Source organism: Acartia tonsa, chromosome 4, assembly GCF_053477335.1.
Source record: "Acartia tonsa isolate MP-2025a chromosome 4, ASM5347733v1, whole genome shotgun sequence".
Taxonomy (NCBI): Eukaryota; Metazoa; Arthropoda; class Copepoda; order Calanoida; family Acartiidae; genus Acartia; species Acartia tonsa.
The window spans coordinates 24,593,968-24,609,774 of record NC_137263.1 but is presented as its reverse complement, the minus strand read 5'-3'; the positions used below and the strand labels follow the sequence as shown (position 1 = coordinate 24,609,774).

General features: G+C 30.1%; 1 protein-coding gene across 1 annotated transcript in view; it reads left to right on the top strand.

Annotated features, from left to right (window-relative positions):
* Nucleotides 1-15,807, top strand: part of LOC145315406 (uncharacterized) — a 37,854-nt gene that overhangs the window by 7,682 nt on the left and 14,365 nt on the right. Inside the window, exons 6-12 of the mRNA XM_080155387.1 lie at nt 42-147; nt 213-273; nt 906-980; nt 1,329-1,512; nt 1,681-1,773; nt 2,225-2,313; nt 7,851-7,900. Coding sequence (XP_080011513.1) covers nt 42-147; nt 213-273; nt 906-980; nt 1,329-1,512; nt 1,681-1,773; nt 2,225-2,313; nt 7,851-7,900 — 658 coding nt within the window. The remainder of the gene's footprint in view (nt 1-41; nt 148-212; nt 274-905; nt 981-1,328; nt 1,513-1,680; nt 1,774-2,224; nt 2,314-7,850; nt 7,901-15,807) is intronic.

Here is a 15,807-nt window from a genome sequence, read left to right as displayed (position 1 = left end):
CACATAACAGGACTGTTAAAACTATATATATATATTTCTAGAACCTACATGGAGATGGTGTTAGTGGTATAAGATACCTAGCACATAACAGGACTGTAGTCACAACTAGCAGAGATCAAAATTCATCAGTAATAATAACACATATAGGTAAAACTTAACATGAAATTAAAATCTTAAAAATTGTACCTCAATTAAACTGAATCTTTATCTAGATGGAAAATTTGATCCGTATGTGTTTAAACTCGCCTGGGGAGTTAGATGCTTTGATATATGGTAATATTATTTCTAGCTCATCTACTCTGTAGATTGGGTATGTCAGTATGTCAGAGTACTTCCATAATTTTTTTTGTAAATTCATTTGTTCAGTAATAAGAATAATAAGTTCAGACAAACGTTATCTTAAAAAGTTTTAAACTGTCGCTTGATAGAACATAAGCTTATCTGTACTTAAATGTATATTTTTGTTTAAATAAATGAAATTTCTATTATAACAAATGTAAAATAATCTAATGTAATTTAGTAACATTTTATTTGAATTGTACAATTAAAAGATTTTACATATAAAAAGTTTATAAACATTTTTGCTTAAAATGTAATCATGAATGGAAGCTCACTAAAAAAACATTATATTCTTGTGTGAAAATGTCTGTTAATCACTAAAACTGATTATATGCCATACTTTTTTGATTTGTATATATATCCTATTATTATGTATATAAAGTAGTATTTTTTTTTGTCTGAAGCTAAAGATCGCGAAAAATGTAAGTATGTATGTATATATTATGAGTGGTTTTCCTGACCTCAACCGCCCTTCCATAGAACCAAGGCGATGTAATTATTTTTTTAAAAAAGTTGTAGAATTTCTAAATAGGAGATATGGCGAAAATTTACTAATTTTGTTAAAGCATTGATGTTGGAGTGTTGGCTACAGGAAGCAATGATACCAAGGTCAGATTATGGAATCCTGTTGTGACAGCCAGGTACAATCATAATCTTATATTTAATGTTATTGCTGCGCTACTTATGGACATAATCAAGCTAGTTGACATTATACCTACATCTGTATTGAGTAGGCATATAAGGCTGGCATAATTGATATTAATATTCTTGTATTATATTAGACCTACATCTGTATTGAGTGGGCATAAAGCTGGTATAATTAATACTATTAATATTCTTGTTTATATTAGACCTACATCTGTATTGAGTAGGCATATAAGGCTGGCATAATTGATATTAATATTCTTGTATTATATTAGACCTACATCTGTATTGAGTGGGCATAAAGCTGGTATAATTTATACTATTAATATTCTTGTTTATATTAGACCTACATCTGTATTGAGTGGGCATAAAGCTGGCATAATTGATATCAATATTCTCACAGCTCGAAGCCAGATTCTGACTTACTCTAAGGAAATATTACAGTTTTATTGTTTGAATAATATTTCTAGAACAAAATTACTTTACAGGAACAAAACGTTGGTGTGGTTGGTGGTCACTAACCAGTTGGTATTGTTCTTATTAGCATGACTCTTTCAAAGAACTCTTTCAAAACTTTAATGCTTTAAAATTGATTATAATAATGCAAACAAAGATGCTGTATTAGTTTTTTTCATAATAATATAAGTTAAAGCTTTTTAAAATCATTTAAATTAAAACTGTAATAAAACTGTGCAGGATGCCGTGCTAAAACTGTGGGACTTGATAAAAACCACAATTATACAAACTTTAAGTTTACACTTTCCAGCATTCTTGGTTCTTGGCAAAGAGGTGGCAATAATTTTCGTCCTTTCACTAAGATATATCTATTTCTAAGTATGATCCTTAAAATTATATATTTTTATTTTTAGCCTTTATATTTCTTTATGATTTTCAAAAGCATCAAAAGTACTTAACCTGAATATATTCCTCAACTGAATTAAAAAAGGTTTTTTACAATAAAATTAACAATTCACGCTTTTTTTTTGAAACTTTAGACTAAAAGATTGGCATTGATGCATTTTGACTAATGAATTTTTTCTTCTACAAATATTGGTATTGAAATTTACAGTTAACAAGGCCGGATTTAACTTCCTTTAGGGCTTAAATGGCTACACACCATATTTTTTTAAGGCTTACCTTACATTTTCAGAACAAATAAAAAGGTTATGACTTTGAAACGAATAGGTAAATTTTCTCTGTATTGAACCTGGAAATCACTTCTGGTTGTGAATGCTTTTAGGTAGAATTTGGACGGCCTGGAATCTACCTGGAACCTGGTAACAAAGACTCCATCCTGGCGCTCTGCTGCGAACATATTGCACAAATCAGGTACAATTGTATGCAAATAATGTTCTGTAAAGCTGAGGTCCTTGTACTCTGTCCGTATGTAACTCTAATTGTCCCCACTATGTAATGATACTGATCAAATCCATTTTAATTAAGTCTCAAATCTCAGGGAAGAAGAAGACATTCGACTGAAAATCATACTGAAATTCAAAGATTAAAAACATAATTTCTCATTTGTACTTTGGGTACCTTCTTTGAATCTTAATTGGTTGGTAAAAACTAGTTGTCAGCAAATTTTTCCACCATTATTTCTAATCTATCAAAATGTAATTTTGGAAGTGTACACTAATTTATCGTACATTGTCTTATCCCTTTAGATCCCTGCTTGAATCTTGTTTAGCAACAAGATTATACATCCTCAAACTTTTTATCTGTAAAGGTTTGAGAACTAGCAAAATAAGATCCCCCTCTATGAGGTTTCGTGACAATAAGATTTACTTTAAAAAAATGCCATATCACTTTTTAATTTATTTAACCCCATAGTAATGTGATCAAACAAATAGGAAGGAAGGTTAAGTAATTTTATGCAACATAGAAAAAATCAAAACAAGGATGACAACATCCATAAAAGCTCTGAAATGCTAGGACAATCGAACATTAACACTTAAGCAATTTTGTTGCAAAACTGCTTAAATACATTATACTGTTATAGACATACTTACATAGGACTTGATTATAAAGAAGCTTCGCTCATAACAATCTACTATATTTTTTTCAGGAATCAGTATTCCAAAAATCAGATGGATAGGATAATTGTTCATATAAAAATTGTTGTCATAAAAGTAAAAAATAGCATGTTTTAAATGGACGTGTAGACTGTCTGATAACGATTATAGAGTTGCTTCCCTTCCTAAATTGTCTTTAACTGTTATAGGAATCATAATGCAAAGTTTGAAATCGATAGGACAATTCTAACACGTCTCAATTACCGAAAAAAGATAACCGTTACGGAAGGACGACCCTGCCCTGATTATAGAAACGCTTTGCTTTTACAAAGCTTGAATAAAATACACCTTTGCATAAGATTAAATTTAAAAGAGATTGGTGAGCAAATAAAATTTTCCAACTATTTACAAACCATCTTCTTTTTGTTTAAACAATATTATTTGATGTAAGCGAGATCAAATCCACACTGTAAAAATACAAATTATTTTCTCTTAAGTGAAACTTTTATGACTGTTATTTTAACTCATGTTTTTTTTTATATGCTACAATAAAGCAATGCTAAAAACAGAAGCAGCTTATAGTGCCTAATTGATGTTGACGTAATACAATACAAATGACTAATGATAGGCCAGTATACATTTTACCATTGGTCAACATCAATGTATACTGGCCTATCATTGGTCATTTGTATTGTATGACGTCATTTTTATTCGGCACTTTAAGCTCCTTCCTAAGAACAAGACTATTTTAGCTATATTTTTTACAGACAAGCTATGTTTTCATTAGGGCTTTCCAGCTGTTTGTAGATACCAGGGAAATCAACCTTTTATAATATTGAAAATAAGCTGAAATTTTTAACAAAATTAAGCAATCTCTCTCTTCAAATTTTTTAAAACCATTCAAACAGGTTTAAATTGAGGCTTAGTCACGGCTGCCGAGCCTAAGTTTTTATAGATTGAGGAAAAAAGGATATTTTGTCAATTTTATAATCAAAAGCCCATTCTTTAAAAAAATTTATTGAAAAATTTTATAAATGGAAATAATTTTTTACAGTGCATATTGATTTCATCTTGTTTGATGAATTTTACATTCTTTGATTATAACATTTTTATAAATTCTAGTTCATATAGAAAATCATTTGACAAATTTCTACAAACAGAATTTACATAATTTCTGCTGAATACAAACCTGTTTGAGGTTTAAAAATCTTTCCAAATCATACTTAAAGGGACTGTGAACGTAAATTTTTCTCATATTAATATCAAACCTTAACATTATCTCATTCATAATATCTCACAGATAGAGCAAAAGGCACTTTTGTTTGCTTAAAAAACGGCTTTTTCCGACGATTTTTATTAGGTAATGGGAAAGGTAGAAATTTTCCGTATTATATAAAATGTGCATTAAATTGCTTTTTTCTCCCATTATAGCTAAAATTAAACTTTTTCACATAGTTCTTGATTTTTCCCAGCGGTTAAGCCGACTTTTAACATAATCCTTGCTTTAAACCAATGTTTAGTTACTTAGAAATTGATAAAATAAGCAATATTTTTTATTGAAAACCAAATACAATAACAAAGCTATAAACAGGTTTTTTTATTAGTATCTAATTAACTTTAGATGGCCCATCTCTCGCCCACCTTTAATTACAAAGAAGTTGTATCAACTTTTTTTTTATAGCTAGCTGGTCCTTTTAGTAAGTAGTAGATGTAAAATTTTTCATAGAATTCAGATATGCAATCGGTTTTTTTGTAGACCTCTTATTTTTTAAGTAATTTAAGTTTAAAAAAAAAAAATTAACTCGATTTTAAGGTACTAAAATGCAACAAAAAAAAGAAAGAAAATGGCCATTATGAACAAAAATAGTAAGATCTTTGATTTGACACCTTACTTTTTCAATTCTGTCAGGTAATTATTGAAAAAATCGATTTTTTAAAACCCACGAGAATAAAAACTTTGAACTCAATTTTATCATTTCACAAGTAAAAAAAAATATGGGTTCATATATACCTTTAGAATCAGAAAAATATTACGAATCCATTGTAAGCAAAATTGAAAAAAAAAGTTTACAATATAGTATATAAACTACAATAAAAGGAATTATATGAAAATATCATATTATATTGTACAGGCAACGTCTTAACTTTTGAATTGAGTATAAAAATGGGAAGGGGGTATAGAGGGGGTAAAGAGGGGGTAAAAAAGGGAAACCGATAGTGTTGCCAGAACAAAAAATACAATTGGCCATTTTTATATTTTTTATATTTTTTTACTTTTTTTCAATTTTGCTTACAATGGATTCGTAATATTTTTCTGATTCTAAAGGTATATATGAACCCATGTTTTTTATGTCTGTTTGAGAAAATATTTAGGTCTAAAGTTTTTATTAAACCGAGGTTAAAAAAATAGATTTTTTCAATAATTACTCAACAGAATTTTAAAAGTAAGGTGTCAAATTAAAGATCTTACTATTTTTGTTCTTACTGGCCATTTTCTTCTTTTATTTTGTTGCGTTTTAGTACCTTAAAACCGACTTAATTATTTTTTTAAAAAACTTAAATTACTTAAAAAATAAGAGGTCTACAAAAAAACGATTGCATATCTGAATTCTATGAAAAATTTTACATCTACTACTTACTAAAAGAACCGGCTAGCTATATAAAAAAAAGTTGATACACCTTCTTTGTAAATAATAAAGACGCAATATTTCTTTATAAACAGTCTGATAAAAGTGTAAACTAATTCTTGAAAGTGGGTTATTTATTGTCCAACAAAATAAACAAGGATATTATTATTTTAAATAACCTATGAGATTCAACCCTTTGTAGACAGTGAGGTTTTTTTGTCAATAGTACGAATTTAAAATAGGTCTTTATTACCTAATTACTACGTTATAAAAAAAACTAATTGGCAATTTTATACCATAAAATAAATCCTTAACAGTAAGTAAATTGTTTCAACTATATATGACAAGTTAAATTTCCCTACAAACATTATAAAAAATAAAACCGTTCAGATTTTCCCTGTTTTTTCCTTTTTCCCTCCCAAAATACCATAAAATCAAGGCATTTTTCCTGGATATTTTTGTAAATAGGACGTTTTTGGTTGATCAGTGTAGTGAAAGGTGCTTAGAAAATGTTAAGATTTGATAATCAGATGAGAAATTTTTACGTTCACACTCCCTTTAAAGTAAAGTAATTATTGGCTTGTTTAAAATAATTTACAATTTCATTTCATATGATCCTAAAAACGTTGATAAAATAAAATTTTCACTTAATTTCTACTTTAAAACTATATCAGGTGAAGACCATCACTCACACACACACACACACACACACACACACACACACATGTCCTAGCTGATGTGCATGGTTCCTAGTTTAAAACAAACTTAGTCCAATAATGAATATATTTCTCCACTTAGTCAAGGATACTTGGACAAAATTTAGCATTTTTCAATTCAATTAGATTGTTTATCAGTTAAAAATTTTTGGCACTATATAAAGACTAAAACATTCGTATTTGTTTTGCGAAACTTTTCTATAATTAGGTTGGTCCGTACGTCCATCATTCGTAACGGTTAGCTCTTTTAGTTTGTTTAGCCATATCCTATCTATTTCAAACTTTGTAGGGCGATACCCATGACAGTTAGGCACGATTTAAGAATCTAGCAACTCTATAATCGTTACCAGAAAGTTCGTACGTCCATATAAAACATGCGAATTCTTTTACTTTTTGACAACAAATTTTGTGTGTGATACAATTATCCTGTTCATCTAATTTTTGGAATAATGGTTCCTATGGCAACAAGGTACAATAATAAGCCCACTTATATCTTTTAAAGATATCCAATCCAGCAATAGATTGTTATCTATTAACTACAATTTTCATACAGAAGCACAAATCAAATATTCTCTGTAGCGATATGGACAAACACTGAATTTGTCAAAGACGAGAGAAATCTTAAATCTATACCACATCTTTAATAGCAGAATAATAGGATATTTTCACCCTAAAGTAATCCAACATTTTTACCAGCATTAATGACGGACATACAGCAGACAGAATAATTATGGGCCAGAGGAATCTTCACTAAAAATTTCAGCTTTTTAACATAAGAAATAACAGTGAGACACACATACATAAATTATGGAGTAGCTTCTATCATTGTCCCTGCAACATGCAAACTCATGTGTCCATCATTGTCCCTGGTTGACTCTCACATGCAAAACTGCAAAGTCAGATCGATTAAGCTCTCTGCTGCTGTGTTTATGTGTGTGTGGATGTGTATGCTGTATATGTGTGTGTTTGTGTATGAATGTAAGAAGCAACTCTATGAAGATGTTTCAAAATTTCATATTCCCTAAAAATCCAATTGAATGCCTCAATGTGAGGTGATCTACTGAAATTGGCTTTACTATATATTAGGTTTGTTTAACGAAATAATTAGGACATTTAATTTTGTTTTATTCAAAATTAGTTTTGTTAAAAATGCAAAAAGTAATATTTAGCGCAGAAATCGTTCCTAATAATCCCCCCCCCTCTCCTTAAAGGTATTTTTTATCCCCCTAAGACTCACATCCCTTATACCACCCTTATCAGAATTTGTCAAGACATGTCCATGTTGTGAAGGAATTTAATTTTTTTTCTGTGCACCTGCACATATCCTTGCAAAATCATGCACACGCGACAATTTTTTTTAGTTTCAATATAAATCTTACTTGAAAAGCACAGATTTTTCAAGTATTCTGAAACGCTAATTAATTTTATTGATATTTGTCTATATTCAGTTAAAAAAGAATATTTTATTCAAATATTATCTGTCTTTTTCGTGAATACCAGAATTTTTTTAGAATGAAGGAAGACCTGGCCACCCCAACTGGAAGCAGCGCCAGCAAAACAGGTACATATACCTGATTATAATGTTTGAATTCCACGGACGAGGTAACTATTACTGGCCAATAAAGTAACAGCATTTTAGTAAAATTGTACATTGTAAAGGATAAAATATTTAAAAGTTTTTGACGTATCAGAGATCTTATTAACAGACAAAAAGACACTCAGTTCTTTTGTATCATAGGTAGTGCCAAACAGTTTAAGCTGAAAATCAATTAATGTTTTTATTTTGAAATAGAAAACAAGGATGACAACATCCATAAGTAGCGAAGCACAAAATCTATAATAAAATTGACAAACAGACAAAATAATTTATAGAGCTGATTAACTGTTATCATAACAAAGAAAAAAAGAGATAAATATGCAAATAAATATGCAAAAACTTAAAATAATGAAACTTTGAAAATTCTGAAAGTTTTAAAAAGAAAAGCAGCTTAAAAGCAATCAGACTACCAAAGATAGGAACCGAGAAAATCTGTTGCAAAAAGTAAAAGCGGTTAAAGAGCTGTTTAAAAGCAGTCTGGCCACTATTGATGTTTCATACTTAATTATGCTTCATATCAATAAGATTGTTGACAAGAAGTTTCAGCCTTCTCTCTTTTACAGGTGCCGACCAAATCAGTTTTGAAAAATAAAAGCGGCCAAAAAGCTGCTTAAAAGCAGTCCAACCGCTATTGATGTTTTATACATAATTATGCTCCATATTAATAGGAATGTTGACAAGAAGTTTCAGCCTTATATATTTTACAGGAGCCGAGCAAATCAGTTTTAAAAAATAAAAGCGGCTAAAAAGATGCTTAAAAGCAGTCTGATCGCTATTGATGTTTTATACTTAAAGGAAGCCTGCAAGAAATACCACGCTTTAACTGCTGAAAGACTGCCACAAGTAGACCAAATACCCCAAATTTGAAGCCTTCAGCTTCTATAACAAAAAAGTTCTAGGCATTTTAAAATGACATTTTATGTACAATGAAAATTTTGAAAGAATTGCAATGCTCATGTTGAAAACTTTGAAATTAAACTACGTGGCCTAGAAACAAAATTATAAGCTTATTTTTGCCAAAAATTTAGGTTTCCAGTAACTAATTATATTTTTACAATAAAAATACCCATTTTTATAGTCAAAATCATTAAAAAAAATTAAGTTTTACTTGCGTTGTACCGAATGTACTGTAGCCAATCAGAAGGCTGAATCAGCTTAACAACCAATCACAGCTAAGCTTGTATTAGTTTACCCCTTTGTTTCCGCTATGATTTTCGTTTAAAAATGCAATTTAAATCGATTTTTTTTCATAGATTTTGACTATGAAATGTGGTGTTTTTATTGTAAAAATATAATTAGTTACATGCAATCTAAGTTTCTGACAAAGATAAGGTTATAATTTTGTGTCTAGGCGACGTAATTTAATATTGTTTTTTTCTTTTATGAGCATTGGAAATCTTTCAACAATTCCATTGTACATAAAATGCTATTTTGAAATGCCTAGAACTTTTTTGTTATTAAAGCTGAAGGCTTTAAATTTGGGGTATTAGGTCTTCTTGTGGCAGTCTTTCAGCAGTTAAAGCGTGTAATTTCTTGCAGGCGTCCTTTAATAATGCTTCATATCAATAAGATTGTTGACAAGAAGTTTCAGCCTTCTCTCTTTTACAGGTGCCAACCAAATCAGTTTTTCATATTGATGGAAATTTTGACAAGAAATTTCAGCCTTCTCTCCTTTACAGGAGACAAGAAAATCAGTTTTTAAAATTAAAAGCGGCTAAAAAGCTGCTTATAAGCAGTCCGACCGCTAACGATGTTTTATACTTAATTATGCTCCTTATTGATGGCAATGTTGACAAAAAATTTTAGCCTTCTATCTTTTGTAGGAGCTGAGAAAATCACGTTTCCCCCAAAACGTTTCAGACATACAGACGGACATTTCAAATTATAGAGTAGCTTCGCTACTAAAAAGAAATAAGTATACTGTTTACATTTGAAAGATAGGGTAATCACTGATGATAAAACTGTGAACCAAAAACAATAAAAAGTGAATTATTTCAAAACTCCGTGTTGTCTTCTTTTTTATTCTGTGTTACAGGCCTAGGGCCTTCACGTGGTGTCCATATAAAAGCCCAAACCTTAGATAGCATCTCAAGTGCCAGGTCTTTTCTATTCTTTAACTAATTTTGATTCTTTTGTTTTCCTATTTTCAAAATCTATTCATGAGCAACAACTCAGCCACTTCGGTACCTTGAGGTTAAAGGTTTGAGATCCAGATATGACATTATATATGTTAGATCATATTTCACCCCCCACCCCCCCCCCCCCCCCCCTCCTTTCGATTACTATTTATGAAGATAATATTACCTTTTATTCATTACATTCTCCATTGCAATGCGAGTTTTTTTTTACATAAATATGATGCTATATACCTAGTTTGTTAAAATTAAAGGCTATAAGTATCATATTCTGTATCCTTACATTAATTTATTTTTATGCATAGCAGTTTTTGAAACTTATTATTTTTTAAATTTGTGGTGGGTTTGTGGGACAACCCTGAATCACAAGAAGGGAAAGGTTAATTGAAGAAAAAGAAAATTTTTACTAATATTTCCAGCTACTAATGACAGTGTTTCGCCTAATATGATTTAAATGGGAAACCAGAAGCGTGTATGTACAGGGTTTTAACACTTTTTGACACCCCCTTTTAAATCAAAATCGAAGGGGAAACAAAATGTGTTATCTAACCCTCTAAACTGCTGCACTCTTCTATGAGAAATTAATTAATTTTCCAATGTGCTGTCCCTTTATCCCTGTTCTATCCACACCTCTGCATTATCAAACTTTACCCCACTTTTCAAAGTTTTCACATTACCAAATCTTTTCAAGATATTTTATATTTTCTTACTCTCATAAATATTTTACTAACAAATACAAAACATTGTCACCAGGCATAGCCTAGGTAGCAATAGATTTAATAAAATTGAAAAATTTTGTGGTCAGACCTTTTTTGGACTCAAATATCAATATATTTAATTGGTTTAAATATTAAATTTTTCGTTCACAAAGGAAGTATTAATTAACACCTAAATTTATAATTTTGTTCAGAGAGGAAGGGTTTATATTTTCAATATTAATATTGGAATAAAAATATTCATTTTTTTGGTCAGGAAAAGTAATAAAATAATAAACAAATTTATGAATTTCTTGGGTTGGCCAGTTTTCGTTACGTGGGGGGAAGGGGGAAATTTTACGAGCTCACGGAATTTTTATTACTTTAATATGAATTGAAAATTAAAATATATTTCAAAAATTAATCACAAAACCTTCATTTCAAGAAATCTTTAATACGATGCGATAATTATATTTACATCAATTTATCGACCATTGTCTTATCTCTTGAATAAAAGCTTTAAAACAAGAATGACAACATCCATTAAAGCGAAGTTTATATACAATTGAATCCATACATATTAAAATATTACTGACAGTAATATGTACATTAATTTATCATCCATTGTCTTATCTCTTGCATCCATTAAAGCGAAGTTTATGTACAATTGAATCCATACATATTAAAATATTACTGAAAGTAATATGTACATTAATTTATCATCCATTGTCTTATCTCTTGGATAAAAGTTTTAAAACAAGAATGACAACATCCATACATATCAAAATATTACTGACAGTTCATTAGTTATAAAGCAGATATTCGGGGTAACAACAAAGGAATCTATAATATGATGCGATAATTATAATTTGGCTTCCATTTTAATAAATATTTATAATAAAGCTTGCTAAATTGATCCTTTAAATTTTATGCATTCTATTAATCAGTCGGATTGACGTACTGACAGACCTTTTTCAAAATGGTTATATTTATTACATTAAATAGAATTATGTTAAAACTTAACTGTCTGTAATACGATGCAATCAATTGTCTTCTTAACTATTACTTTTTTTTAAAGATACCAAAACTTCTGGTCTAATACTCAAAAGATTATTTTTTTCCTGATGTCTATCAATAAACTTTGAGCTTCGCTACTTATGGATGTTGTCATCCTTGTTTATTAATTATTGTCCTATCCTTTAAAAATCTGAGTTGTAAAGTTGTATTTATTTTATGAAGGATAATAGATTTTCTCGTATTCATTCGAATCCGGTGGATAGGAACCGGTTCTCATCCATACGAAAAAACTATGTCTAGCATCGTATTATATCCAGTTTTCTACGAATATAGAAATGTACAATCATAAGATTAAAACCAGTTTTTTTAGACGGTGCCTTCGGCACCACGGGGCTAAAAAAACTAGTTTTAATCTTATAATTGTACATTCTATATCCGCGGAAAGCCGTTTATAATACGATACGAGAAATACCTATTCTTGTATTCATTCGAATCAGGTGAATAGGAACCGGTTCTCATCCATACGAAAAAACTATGTCTAGCATTGTATTATATCCAGCTTTCTACGAATATAAATAAAACTCCGGGGCTAAAATAACTGGTTTTAATCTTATTATTGTACATTCTATATCCTCGGAAAGCTGTTTATAATACGATGCGAGAAATAACTATTATTGTCAATGTTTTACCTTTTACCTTTATTTTCGCAGAACATAGTAGTAAATCATATTCAATTGAATATGGGGGGGGGGGGGCAACTCTGTTTAACTTTAGCCAAATAAAGGAAATCGGAGGGTTTATCAACAAGGATGACAACATCCATAAAAGCAAATCAGTAGTACAAACAAACATTAACACTTGTAGGTTGTCAGAACTGAAAAATCAGAATATAAATGTATAAGTATAAACAGAAATATAAGTTAGTATTATAAAGTTGTTACACTTACTAAATCGTACTTAACTACTACAGGAATCACCATTCAAAGTTTAAAAACAATAGTTTTAATACTAACATGCCTAAGTTAATGAAAAAATCTATCTGTTCCAGATGTACAGACGGACGGACGTGAAACAAACACCAATTATAGAAAAGCTTTGTTTTTAACAGCAGTAGATATAATTAACACCCCCTCCCCATAAATCAATAGGAACTTGATGTTTAATTATAAGCAGTTTTAAAAGTTATAAGAAACAAAAATTAACTTTCACTTTTAATTAAGAAGCTTCATTGTTCATTGGTTCAGCGGTTATGAAAAACATATCGGTTCAGTTGTTAGCAATATTAATATCTAAACATACAATACATTTAACATTATAATGGTAATTTTATTTTAAAATCTGCAGAAAACTATCTTTCTGGCAAAAATATGTATATGATGAATGAAAGTAAAAGTCGATCTTCATGACTAGTAGGAGGAGTAAAAATGATATATACAAAGAAGCTTAAATTTCATTGGGAGGTGCAGGCGATGGTTATAGGGATTAAAATAATATGAGAAATAATCCGAACCATCCCACCCCCCCCCCCTCAGCTACGGTTAGCCTATTAAGCATTTGGATAGTTTTTGGCTACCCACCACTGCATATAGGGGCGCAGCAGCTAATGATATGATAACCACAAGCAAAAATATATCAGTAAATTAAATGTTCTATGCTCAATTGTATTAATATTATTAGAGCTATAAGGATGACAACATTCATAAAAGCGAAGCCCTAAAACTAGAAAAAAATAGATGGGGAGAGAGATTGTTAGTGCTCAAAGGAGTATTTTGTTTGACAATCCTATCCTTTTAATAAAGTAACAGGATGTTTTTCTGTTTGTCTTTCTATTTGTCTATTTTAGAGTATAATACAGAGCAGCAGTGGAATTAATCATGTTTAATTATAATAACAACTAATATCTAATATCTAATCATGTGAATGGGGGGGGGGGGGGCAATGGGGGTTAAATTATTTGTGTGTCAGTCTATTTTAAATATATTAATTTTCAGTTCTAAGTAGAAAGACAAATACAATGATTTGATGAACAAACAAGGATGACAACATCCATAAAGCTCTTAAATGAAAGGACAAACGAACATTAACACTAGTATAAACTGAATAGTAATGAACAAGCTTATATGTATAAAATTGTTAGTAAATTTGTTGCAAAACTGATTAAATACATGATACTGTTTCAGGACATACTGACGTTTTTAGGACTTAATTATAGAGATGTTTCGCTTAACACATTGTACCTTGTTGAAATAGGAATCAGTATTCAAAGAATCAGATGTATAGGATAATTTTAACATTCAAAAATTTGTTGTCAAAAAAAGTGAAAAATCTGCTTCTTTTAAATGGACGTACGGACTTTTTGGTAACGATTATAGAGTTGCTACGATTTCTAAGTCGTACCTCATTGTTATATGAATCAGCATACAAAGTTTGAAATCGATAGGACAATTCTAACCTGTTTAAATTTACGAAAAAAGCTAACTGTAACGGACGGACCTACCCTAATTGTTGAAAAGCTTCGCTTAAAAAAAAATAAATTAACCCCATTTGACCAACCCTCCCCCCATCACACCTAACACATGTATTTTGTAGTATTACAATAGATAATTAAAAATGTTACCCCCAAATCCCCCCCCGCCCAAATATATCTATCTAACTTTTGAGAAAATTACAAGGATGACAACATCCATAAAAGCGAAGCTCTAGAATGGTAGGACGAATATTAACATTTTTAGAGTGCCAGAACAAATTAAGCATAATATAAATGTATTATTTTTAACAAAATTCTACGTTTTTTTTGTGAAATACAGAATACTGTTTAAACGAAGGACATACCGACCCTAATTACAGAAAAACTCTGCTTTATAAAAAGTAAGGTTAGACCTTTTGCTTAGATGAAAACCTCAACTTCCTGTTTTATTAGTAAAGATATATGGGAGGGATATTAATTATATCTACTGGAAATAACAAAATTTATCTAAAAATTTATACGTTTAAATATTTTCTATATATTAGGTTTGTCTGCCTATAACAGATTGATTTTTAGGGTGATAGATAAGTCCTATTTGTTTCAAACCTTTTATGATGACTCTTATCTTAACATATCTTCAGCTTTTTAATTTGAATTTAGATTGCAATTTCCATTATTTCTTATGCTTATTAAATGGATGTACTATTACTTTGATCTTACACCAGATTTTTATGAGCTCTAATAAAATGAATTATGCAGCTGTCTAAAATAACGATTTCTCCCTTCCACTTCTCTTACCCCATCCCCTCCCCTACTGGAGGATAAAAATCCGGAATCTAAAGGGATAATACAATCGCAGATAAATTGATTTACATCCCCAATCATGATACACAAAATTACTCCTTCTGTAGATTACAATTTGTGGTTAAAATGTTTGGACACTCAATTAAATGAATCAACAAATCAAAATTGAATAAAAGTTCCCAAGGTTATTAAGCAAACCAATAAAAAAACGTTATTTTAAGACTTTGGGGACTAGTTTAATAAACAGCCCAATGTCCATTGCCTCCCAGATAAAACTATTGTTAACTATTGGTAATATAGAGACTAGGGGCGAGTTAACTAATACTTTTACTAATTCATATTTGTAGCACAAGAATGGGAGTGGTTAGATTCATAGATAGAGGGTACAATGAGCGGTTTATTACTCTAGCCCCCAAAGTTTTATAATAACGTTTTCTTAATCATTGGCCTTAGTAGAACCTTGGGAAAATTAGTGAATTTTGAATGGTTGGTTTATAAAGTTGTGTGTCTAAACGTTTCAAACACTAATTGTGTTCTAAAGAAGGGGTAATTTTGTGTGTCATCATTGAGGGTGTACATAAATTTATCGCCCATTGTCTTATCCCTTTAGATACCCTGGGTTAGATTTAAGTTAAAGTAAAGGAAATAATAAAATCAAAGGGGTCAGTAAATCGGGGAGGGGTGGGGGGTGGAGTTGTATAAAGTAGGCGGAGAACGGCTATTGCAATTTAGACATGTAGCAATTATTTTCTT